Source organism: Alexandromys fortis, unplaced genomic scaffold (assembly GCF_014885135.2).
Source record: "Alexandromys fortis isolate MF-2015 unplaced genomic scaffold, M_Fortis_MF-2015_v1.1 scaffold_412, whole genome shotgun sequence".
In the NCBI taxonomy this organism is placed as follows: domain Eukaryota; kingdom Metazoa; phylum Chordata; class Mammalia; order Rodentia; family Cricetidae; genus Alexandromys; species Alexandromys fortis.
In genome coordinates this window covers 223,586-242,207 of record NW_026068285.1, presented here as the reverse complement: position 1 = coordinate 242,207, position 18,622 = coordinate 223,586, and the positions used below count along the sequence as shown (strand labels likewise).

At 49.4% G+C, this 18,622-nt stretch overlaps 1 protein-coding gene across 1 annotated transcript in view; it reads right to left on the bottom strand.

Annotated features, from left to right (window-relative positions):
* Positions 1 to 17,336, bottom strand: part of Mmp28 (matrix metallopeptidase 28) — a 21,550-nt gene extending 4,214 nt beyond the window's left edge. The window contains exons 1-4 of the mRNA XM_050132250.1: positions 17,039 to 17,336; positions 5,577 to 5,656; positions 5,297 to 5,484; positions 1,292 to 1,516 (exon numbers count right to left, since the gene is read on the bottom strand). Of these exons, the coding sequence (XP_049988207.1) occupies positions 1,292 to 1,516; positions 5,297 to 5,484; positions 5,577 to 5,656; positions 17,039 to 17,149 (604 nt within the window). The 5' untranslated portion in view covers positions 17,150 to 17,336. The remainder of the gene's footprint in view (positions 1 to 1,291; positions 1,517 to 5,296; positions 5,485 to 5,576; positions 5,657 to 17,038) is intronic.
* Between the last annotated feature and the right edge of the window lie 1,286 nt (positions 17,337 to 18,622).

Genomic DNA, 18,622 nt, shown 5'->3' with positions numbered 1-18,622 from the left:
TTTTTTTTTTTTTTTTTGGAGAGGGGCCTCTCACTGAACATTTTTGCTATTTTGGCTAGATTGCTAGATTGGCTGGCCACTGAGCCCCCGAGATTTTCCTGTCTCCGCCCTCCCCCACCCCCCACCCCTGTGTTAGCATCTGAACTCAGGCCCTCACAACTATGCAGCATTGAGCCGTCCCTCCAGTTTCATGGCCACCAGAGTGCTGGGGTTACAGGTGTGTGCACCACACCTGGCTGATGTGTATGTTTTTTGTATAAACATATATATCCTTTGTTCCTGTCTTCTACCAGGGCTCCACTGTGGGCCTCTCTCTCCCTGCTATCATAGGAGCGAGCAGAAGGAGTTAAGGGCCTCAATGATTCTCACAGGTGAACAGCCCATCCAGAAATGATGGCTTCCAGGTCCTCTCGCTCACACACACCTGCGCCAAGGTTAGCACACGGCACTGTGATGATGTTAGCCTAGAATCCAGGTCCTCTCGCTCACACACACCTGCGCCAAGGTTAGCACACGGCACTGTGATGATGTTAGCCTAGAATCCAGAATCCAGGTCCTCTCGCTCACACACACCTGCGCCAAGGTTAGCACACGGCACTGTGATGATGTTAGCCTAGGCGGAGGCGGAGCCTGGCAAATGCAGGAGGAATTCACGCTTCCTGAATGTGCTTCAGCTGCCTCCAGCACTAGCCACTCTGCTTAGCTCTCGTTGGAGGGCTCACATGGCCCATATTCAGATTCTCAAGGCCAGTGCTGAGCACAATGGAAGAATACGCTCATTCTTTAGAACTTCTACATTATTATACTGCAGAGGAAGCCTGCAGGCTGGGGACAAATGGAAGCAGCTGTGGCTGGGATCTGTGAGCACTTCTGTGAATGTCAGGATGAAGGCCTCTTGCGCTGGCTGTCTGGGGGCAGGGGAGGGAAGGGCTGATGGTGGCCTCTAGACACCTCTATAAAGTCTGCTCTGGAGAACAATAGAAACACGGGCCTGTCTAGAAGCCGGAGTAGGCAGAATCGCAGACTTTTCTCCAAAAGTCCAGCACACTCTAGGGTTACCAAAAGTGCTTTCCGCACCAAACCTTATCTGGCTGTCCTTTCAGCCATCCGGTACATTTTGGACAGAGCCTGTTGTTCCCGTTTTTCAGATGAGGGGATGGAGGGTCCTTTGGGGGAGAACCTGGCTTGGCCATGGCTTCAAGGAGAATGGAAACAGCCCTGCCCACCCCCGGGCTGCCTCTCCTAGCCAGGGGCCCCTCCTGCCGTGTGGAAAGAGACTTTGTGGCAGCACCTGGGCCATCGAAGGCATTGGCCAGCCCATCATTGTGGTCCCCTTGGAAGAAGGTGAGGCGGATGTCCGCAGGGCCCGTGGCTGGGGCCTCCCAGAACTCCAGCGCTGACACGTTGCTCCACAACTGGAAGGCAGCTCGCACGGCCCCTCGCACAGCTGGCTCGGGCAGGCGCTCAGGCCAGTTCACCAGGCGGTAGGAGAGATGTTGCTTGTACCACTTGTGACCTGTCACCCAGAAAGGCCGTGTGAGTCACGTCTGCTGCTGCGGAGACTGGTCCCCACAGGCCCAGTAGGATGGGGTTGGCCTGGCCCCAGAGAGCTGCTGACCTGGCCAGTCTGACAGGGAACACTCAGCCCTGGCCTTGGGCAGCCTCCTATTTGATAGGAGGGAAGATACATCTCTGCTGAAGGGAGACCACACTGTGGGCAGACTACCCTTCTCCTGGAGAGTCTCTCCAATCTAGTGGCCTAAGAGATACCATCTGATGGGAAAGATGTAGCTTCTGCCCAGAAAAGAACCCCCTCAAGGATCAGTCTGAACCCCTGGTCTCGGGTCTTATTCCTTCCCACAGCCCAGGACGAGCCTGAGAAAGCTCAGTGCCTCTTGCTGACAATCACTCTGAGGCCAGTCCTCAGTATCTGGATGGAGAGTCGGTGGGGCCACTAAGGTCACAGCTGCGCCTGCCCCAGGCTCTCCCTCCACCCTCATGGTCTCCTGTCACCTCCTGGCAGCCACCCAACCACTGCCTCTCAGCCAGTGACCAGTCCTCAGGGAGTGAAGAGGGAACTATTTTGAGGAAGGAAGGGAGACAGGGAAGGTGGAGGCAAGGCTGAGGGTCCAGAGGTGTCCACCCAGGAGGGTTCATCCTTAACCAAGAATACTCTGCTGCTTGCTGTGAGTCTTCACAGGACACAGAGCTGCGTGCACTGGGCTCTCCTACATCCTGCTGTGAGGGACCCGACTTCAGACTCTTCCTGACTAACCTCACCAAACTTTTAACCCTCTAGCAAATGGTATGGGGTGGTTCCTTCTGCAGTTATGGCCTGCCATTTCCCTCACCCCCCCCCCCAGGCGGGAAAGGAGGGTGGTAGCCATTTGAGTAGCCAGGGAAGGTGACAGGTCTCAAGAAAAAAAAAATCCTCTGTGAAGTGGGGTGGGGGAAGGGTAGGGAGAATGAATAGAAACAAAATTGAAAAAAAAAATTTAAAAAGAGTGTTTTCCTTGGGAAGGACCAGGAAGGAAGGAACTGCCTGTGTGTTGGGGTAGGGGGCAGCACTACCCCTCTACCTTGACACCCCAGGAGAAGGCTGGCTGTTTCTGGCCCTCATCCCAAGTCCAGTCTGTGCAGGGCTGCTTTCCATAGTGACTGAAGGCCCCCAGCATGTGGTATTGCCCTCTATGTCCTCTCTCCGGGGTCCCAGTGGGAAGAGGCAAGGGAAGGCTCTAAGGAGGACAGGGACAGGAAAGCTAGAAGTGGGGGTTAGCAGGCCTGTGGAGCCCTGCAGCCCCGCAGGGGACTGATGGTAGCTCAGGGTAGAGGCTGAAATCGCAGTCCTGAATGAACGTACAAGCTCTCAGGAATTGTGGAATCTCTCTGAACCTCAGTTTCCCCCTCGGAATAACATCGTGAAGTTGCCTGGCATGTGCTGGGGGTTTAGAACCTGCACATTTGTTTTCATCTCCTTTTTCAACTCAGGTGCACCACCCAACCCCCTGACCCACCAACTCTGTGAAGAAACAGGGGGCTAAGAAATCAGCCCCTGCAGGAACAGAGAGGATCAGGTGCTTGACCTGAGGTTGGCAGGTGCACACATATGAATCCGGGATGCCCAGTCAAATTTGAATAAGAAAATATAAATACAATTCCTTATTGTTTATCTGTCATTTGGATTTATCTGGCAGTCGGGTACTCCACACTGCTAGCTACAAATGCACTCAGTTAGATGCCCCGTTGGGGCAGAAGATGAGCTGCGTGCGGCCAGAAGGAAGCATCCCCAGAGCTCAGGCTCAAGTGTTTCTGGGCCTGCTCACTTCCCACCGCATTCTCACAGGCCTCTTGCATTCAGTAATCCCAGAGAGCTCTCCTTTGCAACTTAAGAAGGTCTGACTCCTACATGAGGGAGGATGAGGGATCAGAACCAAGTGACATGACTTGGTCATGACAGCTGATACCTGAACCCAGTGCCTCGTGCTTCTGGGTAGTGTTCTTTCTGTTCCAGCCTGTCCTGCGTCCCTACTTCACTCTTAACACAACGGGGTGGACAGCATGCTGACACCAAGGACACCTTGACCCCAGAGCTGACTGTGGATGAATACGGTCATTCAGAACAGGGTAGTCAGGATGGATGGACAAGTGAATGCTTGGGAACAGCCACCCTGCAGCTGCCACAACTAAGAAATGAACGCAAATTCTGGGCATTCAATCGTGTGTTCAGTGAGTGAGGTCGGTAAAAGCAGCACAGATAAAAGTGGCCACCATCCAACGTGTGCAGAGTAAAATTAATTGCACTTGAAAATCTGACAGAAAAACCTTATCTCGTGAACAACCTTGAAAGCTGCAAAAATTGAGCAAAGAAAAACTGACTTAGTCAAAGCAATCATGGTACCAAAATTTCACATAGCAAAACGTATTGTTTGTGGAAAGCTGACAGAAGCATCAAATATTCATAATAGTAATTCATAATTGTAGATGGGGAGCAATGGCCATGGAATACTTGAGGGGGAGAGAAGAAGGAAGAAGAGAGAGAGGGAGGGATGGGGAGAGAAGAGGGAGAGGAGGAGAAGGAAGAAGAAGGAGGTAAAGGAGAGGGAGTGGTGGAGGAGGGTCATCTGTCTATGTGCTACTTTCATTGGTTAATAAAGAAACTGCCTTGGCCCTTTGATAGGACAGAGAATTAGGTTAGGTGGAGTAGACAGAACAGAATGCTGGGAAGAAGGGAAGTGAGGCAGCAGCCATGGAGCCAGCCGCTAGGTCAGACATGCTGAATCTTTCCTGGTAAGCCACCACCTCATGGTGCTACACAGATTATTAGATATGGGTTAATCAAGATGTGAGAATTAGCCAATAATAGGCTGAAACTAATGGGCCAAGCAGTGTTTAAATGAATACAATTTGTTATTTTGGGTGTAAAGCTAGCCGTGTGGAAGCTGGGTGGAACGAAAAGCAGGCCTGTTTGCCCTATCACTACAAGGGAGAGGAGAAATTTTTTGATGTAGGACAGTGGCATCCTTCTTGACTCTGGGTTCCAATCCCAGCACCGGAGAGAAAGGAGCAAGAAGGGAGAAGAGGGGAGGGAAAGAGAAGACAGGAGAAACTGTAGAGCCGTACAATGGACTGTGATGAGATGTTCAGTGTGGACGGATCCCCTGAGACACAAAGCCGATTAGTGGCGTCCAGGACTGGGAGCAGGGTGCAACGGGGAGCTAACTGATAACAGGCATGGGGTCAGAGGACAATGGAAATGTTCTGGAAGGAGGAATTAGCTTGTGGTAATGGTCGCACAATTCTACAAATAAAATAAACCCCTCTGAATTGGATACTCTTAAGTGGTAAATTGCACGGCAAGTGAATTCCATCTAAGTAAAACGGATTTTTTAAAAGGTGCTCTATGAACAAAATAAAACTCATCGACAGATCACATCTTGGTTGAATAAGTGTTATGAAAAGTCTCGATTCTTATGAAAATAACTTCAGTAAAATATGAACAAGAACCATTGACAACTGTTTAACTGCCCTGCTTAGAATATTGATCAGAGAATTAAGTGGGCTTGATGGGGTTTAATCTGGAGAATACATGTACAATGAAAATTCATCAATGCAGATATAATTTAGAGTTAAATATCCGTATTTATGACTATGATCTTAGCCAAAAGATCTGCCCCGCTTCTGCCTGAGGCAGGAGAGGATTCTCTCAGAGTCCCTGTTCAATCTGGCCACATTTCTTGGCCACCGGCTCCTCTGGGCACCAGGGAATCCCATCCTGATTGGATTTCAGTGCACTCACCTGGCTTTGCAAAGCGTTTCTTACGTCTCATTTTGGCCCGGTGCCCAGCAAACAGGGCACTGATCCTCTCTGCCCAAGCTGCATGACTGTCAGTGTCTGCAACCCCGCAGCGCGGACGTGTCATCTGACGCAGTGTGGCCTGGTCCAGCACACCACTGACGGGCAGCTGTGACACCCACTGGAACTTTCTGCCGGGAAAAATGGAGAGAAAGGACTACAGAGGATGGGGGACAAAGCTGGAGCTACGTATCTTGCACCCCTTCACACCCCTCCATCGTACCTGATGGCATTGCTGAACTGAGTGGAGGCCGCGGCTTTGGAGCCCTGCTCGCTGAAGTATCCGTACTTCTCCAGGAATGCCTGAGGGAGAGAGGAACATGCGGCATCCTTGTACCCATAGGACTGAGGCACTTACATCCAGGCCAGTTTCCCTTCCTGTCCTGAGAATGTTTGTAAACTTATACCAGAAAAAAATTCTGGGATTAAAGTCAAAAGGCCGTCACGGATATTGAGGCAAGCTCCTCAATATATCCGAACGTCGGCTTTCTTATAATCTTCTGGCATTACCAGAAATCCAACAGAGCATGTTGGCCAGTGATGGGCTCTGGAGGCGGGCTGTTCTAGATTTGATTTCCAGCTCTCAAGTTACTTCTTACCTACATAGGGAGTTCAAGGCCAGCCTGGAATGAAAATGAGGGAGTGAGGAGGGAAGGAGGGATTTTATTTTCACACCCGAGGTGTTGTTCATGGGGCTTTCTCAGTGCTTTATCACCCCACCAAGTGAGCCTCATCCTCTGTCGGTCAGCTGCTTGTCTTTCAGCTGCCTGTTTCTCAGCTACAGAGTAGTTACTGTTATTTTATGAGTAGAACTATTCCTTTATGAGGACTAGCCCGAAGCACTTAAAAGGCACCTGCCCACTGGAGGACCCGCCCCCCCCCCCCACGGAGCAGTTAGGGTATGCGCTGTGCACGTGTACACCGTCCACATGCATCACATTTGCTCTGAAACATCTTAAAAGCTCTAGGGGCTGTAGACTGCTGGTTCTGTCCTGCTTGGTCTTGCATAAAAATTTCCCTCTGATTTTAGCTTCTTTCTAATTCTCCTCTCCCAAAGGTAAGTACGCTAAGTCCCTTTGACATCAAATATACTCACCATCAACCTGTTACCCAATATAAAAATATGACTTTCTAGAGATATATATTTTGAATTAGAAATCTGCAACTTCCCCAGAAGCAAAATGAAGATAATTGGATCATGTCCCATGATCCCCTGGCCTTTTATTGTCTGTGCTCACAGACACAGAAGAGAGTCTCCCAGTGACCAAGTTATTGGTGCCAGCTGAGAGAAGAGGGTGACTCATTATCCTCACCCACTGCGAGTTCTATCTTTTGGGGAGCTGGTACACTTGGCTTCCTGCTTGCCTAGAGCATTGATGAACCCCACAAACCATACCTTAGATATGAAAAACAAGTCCCTCCTTCCTCTCTCATTTTCTTCCTTCTTGAGTCTCATTTATCCAAGGCTGGCCTTGAACTTTCCCTAAGGCCAGAGTGACCTTGAATGAAGATTAAATGACCTGTCTTCCTTCCTGAGTGCTGGGATTAAGGACGTACCAACACAGCTGGTGTACGTAGTGTTGAGGATTGAATACAGGTTGTTGTTCTTGCTAGGCAAGCATTCTACCAACTGAGCCTCATCCCCAGACCTTCAACTTCTTGACTGTTATGTTCGGTGTCTTAAATTTTTGTTTGTTTTGGGTCAGGGTCTCACTACGCAGCTCTGCCTAGCTCTGCCTCACCCAGAGTTTACTGTAGACCAGGTTGACCTTGAACTCACAGAAGTCTGGCCTGGCCTGGTCTCAGCCTTTCACGTGCTAGGATTAAAGGAATGTGCCACCACAACCAGACCCAATATCTTTTTTTGTTGGCTTATCTATACAGAAATAATTTTCTGATTTCCTTGTTCTCTTATCCTCACCTTTCTTTGCTGTTATTTACTAACTCAAAGTAATTCCAGTCATAGCTGCTGCCTCAGGTCAAACACAGCTGGAAGAGACCAGACTCTCAAAGGACTGGCAAGCTTCCTCAATGGATTTCATTCATTCACATTCATTTCGCATTTTTCACGTCAGTGTGTCCCAGCAATCTGAGCACTTGGGAAACAAGGGAACGGTCAGAAGTTCAGGGCCAGTCTCACCTACATAGCAAGTTTGAGATCAACAGGGGCTGTATGAGACCCTGTTTCAAAAAACAAAACAGGAGCTGGAGAGATGGTTCAGCAGTTAAGAGAACTTATTACTCTTGCAGAGGACTGAGCTTCTGTTCTCAGTGCCCACATGGTGGTCCATACCACCTATAACTCCAGTTCCAGGGAACCTGGTGCCCCTTTTTGACCTCTGGGAGCTTCTCCAGGCTTGTGGTGAACAGGCACATGTGTGCCTATACATAAAAGAAATGTTTTTTAGAAACCCCAGAAAACCAGGTGGTAGTGCACATCTTTAATCCCAGCACTCAGGAGGCAGAGGCAGGCAGAGTTCTCTGAGTTCGAGGTCAGCCTGGTCTACAGAGTGAGTTCCAGGACAGCCAGGGCTACACAGAGAAATTCTGTCTCAAAAAACAATAACAAAATAAAACAAAAAATCCACAATATAAATAAAAATAAGATAAAAAATAATTTAAGAAATCCAACAAAGCAAAGCAAGCAAACAAAACATTTGCATCCACCTTTAGCGACCTCAACTGTAGGACTTTAATAAACAGACGCTTTCTGTAAGGAGCCCTGGTTCTGGACAGCTGAACCCTTCCCAAACCAGCCTTGCTGTTTCTCTGCGGGTGGGTTAGCATCAGCCCTCTGGTTTTCTCCTTTGCCTTTGTAAATGCACATCGTTTTCAGACACACGGGATGCAAGGGGTTCGAGTTTCTCAAGAAAATCATGTGTTGCTCCCAGGACTTGAGCTAGAGAATACTCCTAACCCTGATCCTACTTGGTGACAGGACACAGAACATCTTGGAGCCTTGGTTTGTTTGTTTGTTTGTTGTTGTTTTCCCCACAGGATCCCCAGAAGGACTACAGGCAAATTTGTTCAGAGTGTGGTAGTACATGCCTGTGATCCCAGCACTCAGGAGGCCTTTGGCCCAAGACCAGCTTGGGTAGTGAGTTCAAGGCCATCTAGAGCTACGGTGTGAGACACTATCTCACAAATAAATATAAATAAAGCGCGTACATCTGGCTCAGTGCCAGGCACGTTGTAAATGCCCAGCAAGCCCTGGTTTCATTAGTGAGCAGGAAAAATTAACCACAGGCTTTTGGCATAGAGCCCACTTGTGCCTCTGTGTCTGCTCAGGGGCTGCTCCCTGGTAATGGCCTCACCTCAGCCAAGTTCAGGTTCTCTTCCTTGCCGCTTCCCTTTCCCTCAGTGAGGCTGGAAAGAGGACTTTAGAGGGAAGCCCTTTAACTGGACCAGTGACTTTCAAGAGACCAGGTCACAGGTCAGCCCTGCTGGCGCTCCCTTGTTTCTCTCCCCATAAACCCGCCCAGACTTTATCAGGGAGTTGGCTGAGGTTCTGGGACAGCGGGGAGGAGGGGGGGGGGGCTGTTTCCTGGCTGGGCAGCATTGCCTGGTACTCTGGAAACAAGTTGAGGCAGAGGCGGGTTCAGGGGTCATCAGAGGGGAAGTTCTGGCCTCTGCAGCGGCTTAGCAGACCTAAATTCCCAGTGAGCAGAAAGAACACCCCGCCCAGGCCACCAGCACCAGAGAATGAGAAAAGGCATTTTAAGAATTTGACATTTCATATTTCCATAGCAGCACTCAAATATTACAATGTGGATCATCTAGATTTATGAACTTTCATGCTTATGAATATGATTGCATATTTAGGCATATTAAAATGACACACAGGAAGGACCCCCTTGCTACTGTTATCACTCAGAAATTCTGGGCAGTAGAGGAGTGAGGAGGTAACCAGGTTCGAATCCTGCCTCCGGAACTGTCCTTAACCCTTTGCTATTTTCTGTCCCTCAGACTCTCTGCCAAGGTGACAGAAATAACCCACCTTGAATGCGAAGAAGAGCAGGAGTGGGGGTGGGGGACAGACTAGTGGACTCAGACTAGCGGAAGAGCACCAGACTTCCATCCCTGCCCACCACCTTTGAGGGTGGCGTTTCTTCTCTCTGGCTTACATTTTCTGAGGCTAGGCTCGCGTGTCTTAGGGACTCACTCTATCCAAGGTCATACCTTTCCCACTTTCCTGAAGGTGGTGCCAGGCAGTTCCTCCCTACCCTGTAGTACAAGCAAGTGACTGTCTCTCTTCCCTGGTTTCTCTCTACCTGCCTGTTCTTTCTCCTGGGGAGCCCAAGGCTACGTCTTAAGGGAGAGGAAGCTGAGGACCTTGCCCTTTAGGTGATTCACCCTGCTTTGGCCTAAGAATGTGCCAACATGCCTTGCCCATCTTGAGTAAGGATGGGGCCACATTTCTGGGGAATCATCTCTGAAAGTCCCGGGAGTGGCTGTGGTGCCTGAGAGAAATGAGCAGGCTTGCAGGATCAGCCAGCTGGGTGGAATGGCTGCTTTACAGGATGTCATCCAGCATGGGTCCCTACTTGTCATGAGAGGGTATGTGTCTTCCTCAGTCTGTTTAGTGCCGGAGGGAAGGGAAACTTCTGGCTGTTTCTGAGCAGAGTAACTGGGCAGAGTGAAGAACTGAGTCACTGGGCTGAGAACGGGGTGAATCCCTGTTCTGTTGCTGCTGCTGTGCTCTCAGATCTGCTCTTCTCTGGGCCTCGGGTTCTTCTTCTATAAAATGGGGGTAGATCCCTAGCTATACCCCAGGCCTCGCTGTCACTGTAGATCGATGACCAGTGTGTATACTCTGACAGAGTTGCCTGACCGGGTGGCAGACCACCCTGCCTGACCTCAACACAGCATCCCCAGGTTCAGTAAGATGCCCTGGGAAAGTGTCAGGGAAGCCATCCTGCTAAGAATGTCATTTTAACTTTGGCAGTCACAGGGGTGACTCTATCAACGGGCCTTTTAAATACTCTCTGCATCAATTTCAGAAGCAAAAATAAGGCAAAGAGGTTGGCGAGGTGGCTCAACAGGTAAAGGCACTTGCCACCAAATGAGAAAGACAGCCTAAATGTGATCCCCATGGTGGAAGGAGAGAACTGACTCCTGCAGGTTGTCCTTTGACCTTCACAAGTGCATAGTGGCACACATTGGCCACTATGAACACACATCCACGTGCACACACGACAACAAAAGTAATACAGCATTTAAAAAAATGACAAACTCATGCAGAAACTATGTTGTTTTACCCACGCTGTAGCTCATCTATTTTCCCTTTCCTTTCTCTTGTCATTTCCTTCCTTTTTACCTTCTCACTTTCCTACTATACCCTCCCTTTTAATCTGGTTTTTGAGGTCCTGGCTGTCATGAAGCTTGCAGTAATCTTCCCGCCTCTGTCTCCTGGTGCCGGGACCACAGACATGCACCGCCACACTGGGCTCCATGCCATATCCTATCTCATGGTTTCTGTCTCCACATAGGCACACTGGGGGTTCCACTTACCCCTCAAATACACCTTTAGCTAGTAGCCAAGTTAAGATGTGAGGGAGGGACAGCAGCTGGTGTCCTGCCTTGACCTGCTCTCTGTGTTAAGAGGTTTCCATGGTGACCAGGAGCACAAGCAGTCCTTGAAATCTGTGGAGATTTCCAGACACGATGCCTCTTTTGAATGTTACAACCATTTTGCAAGAAGACAGCCAGAGCAGGTGAACTTATTCCCATGTTAAAGGACAGTCAGTGCCATGCGGGGGAGCACAGTGGCCTGCAGAAGTGTCCCTGCGAGGGGTAGAGCCAGTGATTGAATCCACACCCCCTGACAACTAGTCCAGGTGTTTTGTTGACATCTGCATTAGCGATTCTGCAGCTTTCCTGCAGAGGAGGGGTAGGGGAGGGGCGGACAAGCTCTTCTCCCAACCCCAACCTGGGAGCAGTGGCTCTCAGCTACATCAGAGATGAAGCTGGGGTTTTTCCTTTGCAGGAAGTGAGGGTAGCTTGCTTAGTGGGCTCCATGGTTGTCAGACGGAGGATCCCAGGATGGCTTTTTTTCTCTTCACACCCTAGCAGACCATCTGACAAGCCATAGGTTCCCAACTGCAGTGAACCCTGTTCCTGCAAAAAAGGCCAACATCTGATGGATAAAGGTTTTCCACCAACTTGTGGTCCTCTGTGAGCCCCAGGACAGTTTCTTATACTTCTATCCACCCTCTACTCATGAGTCACTATGCTGAGCTCCCGGGAATGGCTTCCACGCCCAGGCTTCTGGTTTCTGACTCACAAAAAGTCTAATGAATGGCCCTGGGGTATGAGAAAGAGACACTACATCTTGGCCTGGATCCTCCACAGAAGCCCAAGAGAGTCTCTGTGGAAATAGAACAGTTTCTGGTACTGCACACTGGGGGTGGCTGTGCAGATATGGGTGGGTCACTGAGTGGAAGGCAGGTCCTGGAACCACTTAGTAGTCTGGTTGTTGTAAAAAGACTCAAACAAAGCTAAGCGTAGATAGACAGATCCCTTGGGACAGTTTGTCGCCTAACATAGGGCAGAACCTGGCTGGAAATGGGGGCCAGGGTGGTGATGTCATTCATTAACCCAATCTTGCAGTTCAGTGCTGGGGGCTCTTCCTATTTTGGAGTGTTGTGAGTGGCTCCGATTTTCCTAAGTGGACAACAATGAACTTGCTCATGATGCTTTGGGAGCAGTAAATCTTTTCCCAGGCAAAACCCACTCTGGAAAGCCCTCGGTGTTATCACTCTGCACACAAAGGAAACATAGACCCGAGCACACTGGGTATAGGAACACTTGTGACAATTTGAGAACACAGACACACCCAGATGGACATGACCTACAATCCCAGCACTAGGGAGACTAAGGCAGGAGGATCACAAGCTTGAGGCCAGTATGGGCTACAAAGCAAGATTCTGTCTCAACAAAAAACCAAAAACTCACAAAGTAAACAAAGCTACAGACACAAACATGGTCATACAGGCAGATGCTTGTACACACACACACACACACACACACACACACAGAGGCACAGCCACATAGGCACAAACACCAAGGCCAAACAACATTTTAGCTAGAGAGAATCTTAGAAGTCTTTCAAACCTTTTATCTCCTGATTTCACGGCAGCCCATGATCACGTGGCTTGTTTTGTTCTTTCCTATCATCTCTAGACTGTAAATCTAGATCACCGATCTAAAACCCTTCCTCCAAGACTAGGCATGGAGATTTACACCTTTAGTCCCAGCACTTGAGAGGCAGAGGCTGGTGGATTTCTGTGATTCATGGCCAGCCTGGTCTACACAATGAGGTCCAGGATAGCTAGGGCTACATGGAAAGACCCAGTCTCAACACCCCCTCCAAAGGTTTTCTTGTACTCTGTAGACATTTAAAGCTTTGAGTTTCACTAAATGAATATTGCTTTAGCTGTGTCCCTAAATAATGCTGGGTTGTGTGTTTTCCAGTTTTTCTTGTGATTTCATTCATTTGTGGGTAATTCAGAAGTGTGTTGTCTGATTTCTAAATGTTTAGAGCTTTGTTGGGTATCTTGTTCCCAATTCCTAATTTATTTCTGCTTTTGTCAGAAGGCATAACCTGCACTACTCCTGCTTGGAGTCTGCTTGGACTTACTTTATGACACAGTGTATGGGCGATTTTAGTAAGTAGTTCACATGCACTTGAAAAGAATTTGTATTATGAGATTTACAGGGGGGCATTTTCCCAACAGTATCAATTAGGTTAATACAGTTAACATGGTTGCTCAAGCCTTCTACAGCTTTAAGCATTTCTTTCTTTTCAGCTTATTATTTGTGAGTGTGTGTGCGTGTGTGTGTGTACATGCATGTGTACAATGGCATTGGCATGCACGTGTGGAGGTCAGAGAACAACCTTCTAAAGTCATTTCCTTTCACTGGGGGTTTTGGGGATTGAACTGACATAGCCAGGCTGTCAGGCCTGCTCAGCAAGTGCCTTTGCCCACTGAGCCATCTCAACATCCTGAGATAGAAGCACCTGTGCCGGAAATCAAACCCAGGACCTACACATGGTACCAGCACTTCACCATGGCTCCAAATGCTCAGTTGTTTGTTTTTATGTATTTATTTTATCTTTGAGACTTATTTTATTGTTTAGAGTCTCTTGTAGCCTTGGCTGTTCTAGAACTTGCTACATAGCCTCAAACTCACAGAGATACTCATGCATCACTGCCTACCAAGTGCTGGGAATAAAGAGCACCATGAAACCTTTGTTTGTTTGTTTGTTTGTTTTTTTGAGACAGGATTTCTCTGTGTAGTCCCGGGTGTCTTGGAACTTGCTCTGTAGACCAGGCTGGCTTTGAACTCTGAGTGCTGGGATTCAATGTGTGCGCCACCAATGCTTGCTTTGTTCTGCTCTCTATTGGGTTAGAGATGTTCAAACTCCCCCACTCTCCACAAAATACCACATTTTAGGGAGGAATACTGGTTTATGCCTGTAATCCCAGCCTCGGGGGAGACAAAGGCCGAAGGGTCACCATAAATCTGAAGCCTGAGCTACACAGTGAATCTGAAGGCAGCATGGAGCTACATAGTGAGACTTTGTCTTAGAAAGCAAAGCAAAATTTAAAAAGCCCCAACTCCCCTGTACAAAAGAAAATAATCGCACCACATTTTATTGTGAGTCCGTTTATACAGAATGTTCAGAATATGCAAATATGTGGAGGTAGATAGATCTTTGCAAGGCTTTGTTTTGTTTTCTGTGGGGAGGGGGAGGGGGGCGGGGGGGGACGTATGACTGACTGACTTCCTTAACCTATCTCAGTACATCTTAACCTATTTTATTCTGTGTACAGTCACTATTACACCAATATCGCACTTCCCACTTGACACCTCCCATTTTTTGTTTCACACCAGATACTTCCAGTTCACAAATCTACGAATCCGTGACAGTAAAATTTCCTCTTCCTACCCCTTCATGTCCTGCGCAACCGTCAGACATCTTGAATGTGGTCCACAGCCCAGCACAGAGGGTATTTTCCTTTAGTTGGCTGTCTTTTAAAGAAGTTCCAGCAGGAGACAACACATTCTATGTGCGCTCATTCTTAAGCTTTGTTCTCACGGGACCATTTTCAACCCTGAAGCACGGTATCACCGTAGCCCCTCATGGACACTTGGGGTATTCAGTCTTTGTACATTTGGGGGGGGGGTCTGGGTCAGACCTCTCACATCTTCCATTCCTGCTCCAGAGTTTTGCCTTCTGTTCCCAGTCACATAGCAGTTGTCCTCCGTGAGCCCCACATCCTCTCAACTTGCACACGCCAGGGAAGTCATCCCCATACAGGCTATGGCACACCCTTGAGCCTACTCCCTTGTCAGTGGTACAGTGCGCCAATCATTCAGGCCCCTTCAACAGCCCTAAACTCTGGATTTCGCCCCCTCAGTTCAGCAGGACTCGGTTCTGCTTTTGGTCCACTTCCCTGCACTGCAGTCATGGAACTGTGTTCAAACCAAGAGCTGGGGAGGTGGTGGGCTCACCCTCAGAGCTCCCATTCTTGATGACTGTATTCCCCCAGTGACCCAAGGTTCTGGTTGAGAGCCAGGGTTCTCTGCCAGTTGTGTCAGAGAACAGCCCCAGGCACTTTAGAGTGTAGGGAAGCTACCCTGATAGGCCTTCTCTGAAGTTTTGATCCACAGTATCTGTGAACTTCATAAAGTGTTGCTTTATTTCACCAAACCTTGGAGGTAGCTTTCTTTCTCTCTCTNTCTCTCTCTCTCTCTCTCTCTCTCTCTCTCTCTCTCTCTCTCTCTCTCTCTCTCTCCCTCTCTTTCTTTCTTTCTTTCTTTCTGGTTGTTTTTGATTTTTTGATACAGGGTCTCATGTATCCCAGGCTGGCCTCAAATTCACTATGCTGCCAAAGATGACCTGAACTTCTGATCCTCCTGCACAGACCTCCCAAGTGTCGGGATTATAGGTGTGTGCCATGGTGCCTGCTTTTACGAGACCTAATTTGTCATAGCCATAGTCACTGCAAAGCTATTAGGAGCTGCAGTCCCCTGTTGCCTGTGGGCCGGGGCTGGAAAAAAATGCTTTACACGTTTTGTTCTGTGCTATTGTTGGAGAGTAGACTCCTGGCCAGGAGCTCTAAGTCTGCAGCTCGGTGTTCTAAGATAATGATGCAGATAATCCCAACATCAACAGTAGAAGAACTTTGGACCGACTGTTTTCTATGCACTAGGTACCAGGCTGAATGTTTTAGATACACAATTTCAGTGAAACCATACAAGAATCTTGTGAAACAGACATTACGAGTGCCCACTGATTAAGCGACTTGCCCTGGTGTACACGCAGGTCTGGAAGCCCATGTAAACAATGGACATTGTAACCATGCCCGGAAACACAGACAGACTCTCACACACATCTGTATAGACCCACATTTGCTCTTGATGGACACACGGAGATGTACACCCGCTACACATTTCCGGAGCGTTTACACATTTGAAACAGTTTTAATGCCCAGAGTTTAAAATCCCCCTCCCCCAATCTATGTTAAACAGATTGAGTCCCTACTCGATCTGCTAGATATTAAGTTTCCCAAGCATACCCCAAGATGAAATTCTCTCCATCTGGGGCCACCACAGGCATGGGCGGCAGAGATACTGCCTCTGTTCCTCTGCCAGGGTTTGCCTGGGGGGGGGGGGGTGGAGAGGGGACTCTTAGCAAGACTTGGCCTTGTAGGCAGAAGCCTTCTCCTGGGACCTCAAGACTGCACTTGGTGCTGTAAGAGCAAATCCAGAGAGACAAGCGAATCCTTATATGCGAAAGCAGAGAATGCCTCCTCTATTGCAAAGGGAAGGGCTGACTGAATTGGAGGGCAGATTGCCTGTTAAGACAAGGGCCTTTCCAGATATCCCCAAACCGTGATGGGACTTAGGGAATGGAAGGAGTCAGGGCAGGGGAGCAAGGACCGGTACAGAACCTGGACTCAAGTGCTGAAAGTTTATTTCATCTTTTCTTACAATAGTGCTATTCTTGAGAGGTGAAAAGAACAGAGAGATGCTTTCAGGTGTGTGTGTGTGTGTGTGTGTGTGTGTGTTTGACTGGTATTAGTACAAAATGGAAAACAGACCCCCTTACACTAATCCTCATTCCACCTCACTAAGGTTTTCCACTGTGTTACCGGCGCCAGGTAGTTGAGAAAAGTGAACCGAGAAGTCTTTTGAGGTTTACCTCTGTCACCTTTTCTCACTTTCGGTCCTAAAGCACTATTTAAAGTTCCCTAATACAGGCCTCTGCAGACTGTCCCCGTTTGGCCGATTAATCTAGTTTTTAAGCAGTTTAAAAGGCTTGCTTTTTCTAGGCAAGCCAGGAGGCCACGGTTGCTTTGGCCAGTCAGCAGTAACCATTGCACTACACCTAAAGTGCGGGACATTGCATGGGTGAGGGGCTTAGTCTCCCCAGCTTAGCGGTAAGGTGGAGTTCTCTCTAGGCTCTAGCCTGTCCGACCGTCCGGTCTGGTGGCTGTCTCTTGACCCTGCTAGTCAGTGCAGGATCGCAGGCCTGTGTGGTCCCACACAGCTCTGGCACAGGGAGAAATCCTGTCCCGTCTCTTTGTGTGCAAGTTATCAGAGCGAGGGCACGCAGTTGGTCGCTCGGAGGGGACCGCGGTTGGCGTTCCCCTCTCCACCAGGCACACACCGTACCTCCGCCTCCTGGCGCAGCTCCGGGTATCCTAGCCGGGCGGGCTGTGCATCCCGGCAGCCCCACAACACCAGCGGCAGGGCGCGCAGCAGGAGGCTCACGCCAGTCACCATCGCCACAAGCTGCGGGTCGCTAGTGGTCAGCTGTGTCCGACTCCCGCGAATGCCAGCTTGTCGTGGTCCACTGGCGGACCTGCCAGCTCCCGGGGCTCTCGAGAGCCCTGCTCCCTCGCCGGCCGAGGTCGTCCTGCACCCGCGATGCCTGCCCGCCGGTGGGCCGACCGGAGGACCGAGAGGGCGGAGGGGAGGGGAGGGAGTGCCGGGCGCTGCCCCACCCACCAGCCAAGCAGCTCGCCCAAGACTCTTCCGCCCGCTGTGCAGCCTCGCCCGGCGCCTGATGCCACTCTCCTCCTTGGTCCCGGTCTCTCCAGGAAGGACCTGAGCGGATAGGTTTCCTAGTCCTTCAGTTACCTAGGACTTTGGTAAAGAAGGGTCCTGGCTTGCGCAGGGCTTGTGGGTTCAGTGAGGTGCGGGTCGAGGTCACTGAGGGAGGAGAAGCCAGGGCTGGAGTCAGGGAGCTGGGGGCTTGAAGTTTGAGACCTGCTCCTTTGGAAATGCTCTGAGTCTCGCCCCAGCCACCAGCAGGCTGTGTAGTCTTGGGCTACTCACCCTTTCTGAACATCTTATCATGGGGAAATAGGGATAAGGATGCGTAGATTTTGGGGTCTGGGGAAGATTCGATGATAATGCCTACGCATAAGCAAGCACGATGCCTGGTATTACGCAGAACACAATAAATGGCAGGATGCAGTGGGGACACCTTTGGCAAAGGATCATCTACTTCAAGTGTCGCTTTCTTCATGAGTAGAGAGTATATGACATTTAGTTCCCAGAATAGCATGAAAATGAAGGGCATACTTCCCCAAAGCCTCCATTTAACCTACACAGTGTGTGAGAACGGAACGGAAAGATTTCTCTGGCAGCCTTTGCTACACATATACTGAGAGAAAGTGAACTCCATCGTATCTACCACTGAGAGTGAGCGCAGGCGCTGTGTCAGTCCACTCGTCTATAAAATGTAAATGGGACCAGGATGTCGCCCTTCTGGGATTAGGTGAGAGTTGCAAAAATTAATCTGGAATCTATTAAATGCTAAGCAAAAGTAACTCAGTGTTCTGAACCCTGAGGCTCAGTGCTTCAATCGCTCTCAAAGTTTTGTGCTATTAGAAAAAGACACTACTGGGGCAGAGGAGTAGGGAAAGGTTCTTGAATACACATCTTATAAACAGGCATTCCCTGCGTGGCACCAATTGGAAACAGCACCCTCTTCCATCATACCTTCCAAGCAACTGGTGAAAAGGGGGCACCCATTTCTGGGGAGATCTATTAGCAACAAGCACTTCTCTGGGAAGACCCTTCCCTGGGGCCGACAATTCCTATGCCAGGGAGCAGCTGAGTTGAGATGGGTTTCCTTGTTTAACTACCCAGCAGGGAAATCCTCCTGAGAGGTGCTGCCTGAGGCCTGGGCCGGTGGCCTAGTCCTCTGAGAGCCTACAGTGTCAATTCTCAGTTAAGAACAAAATAAAT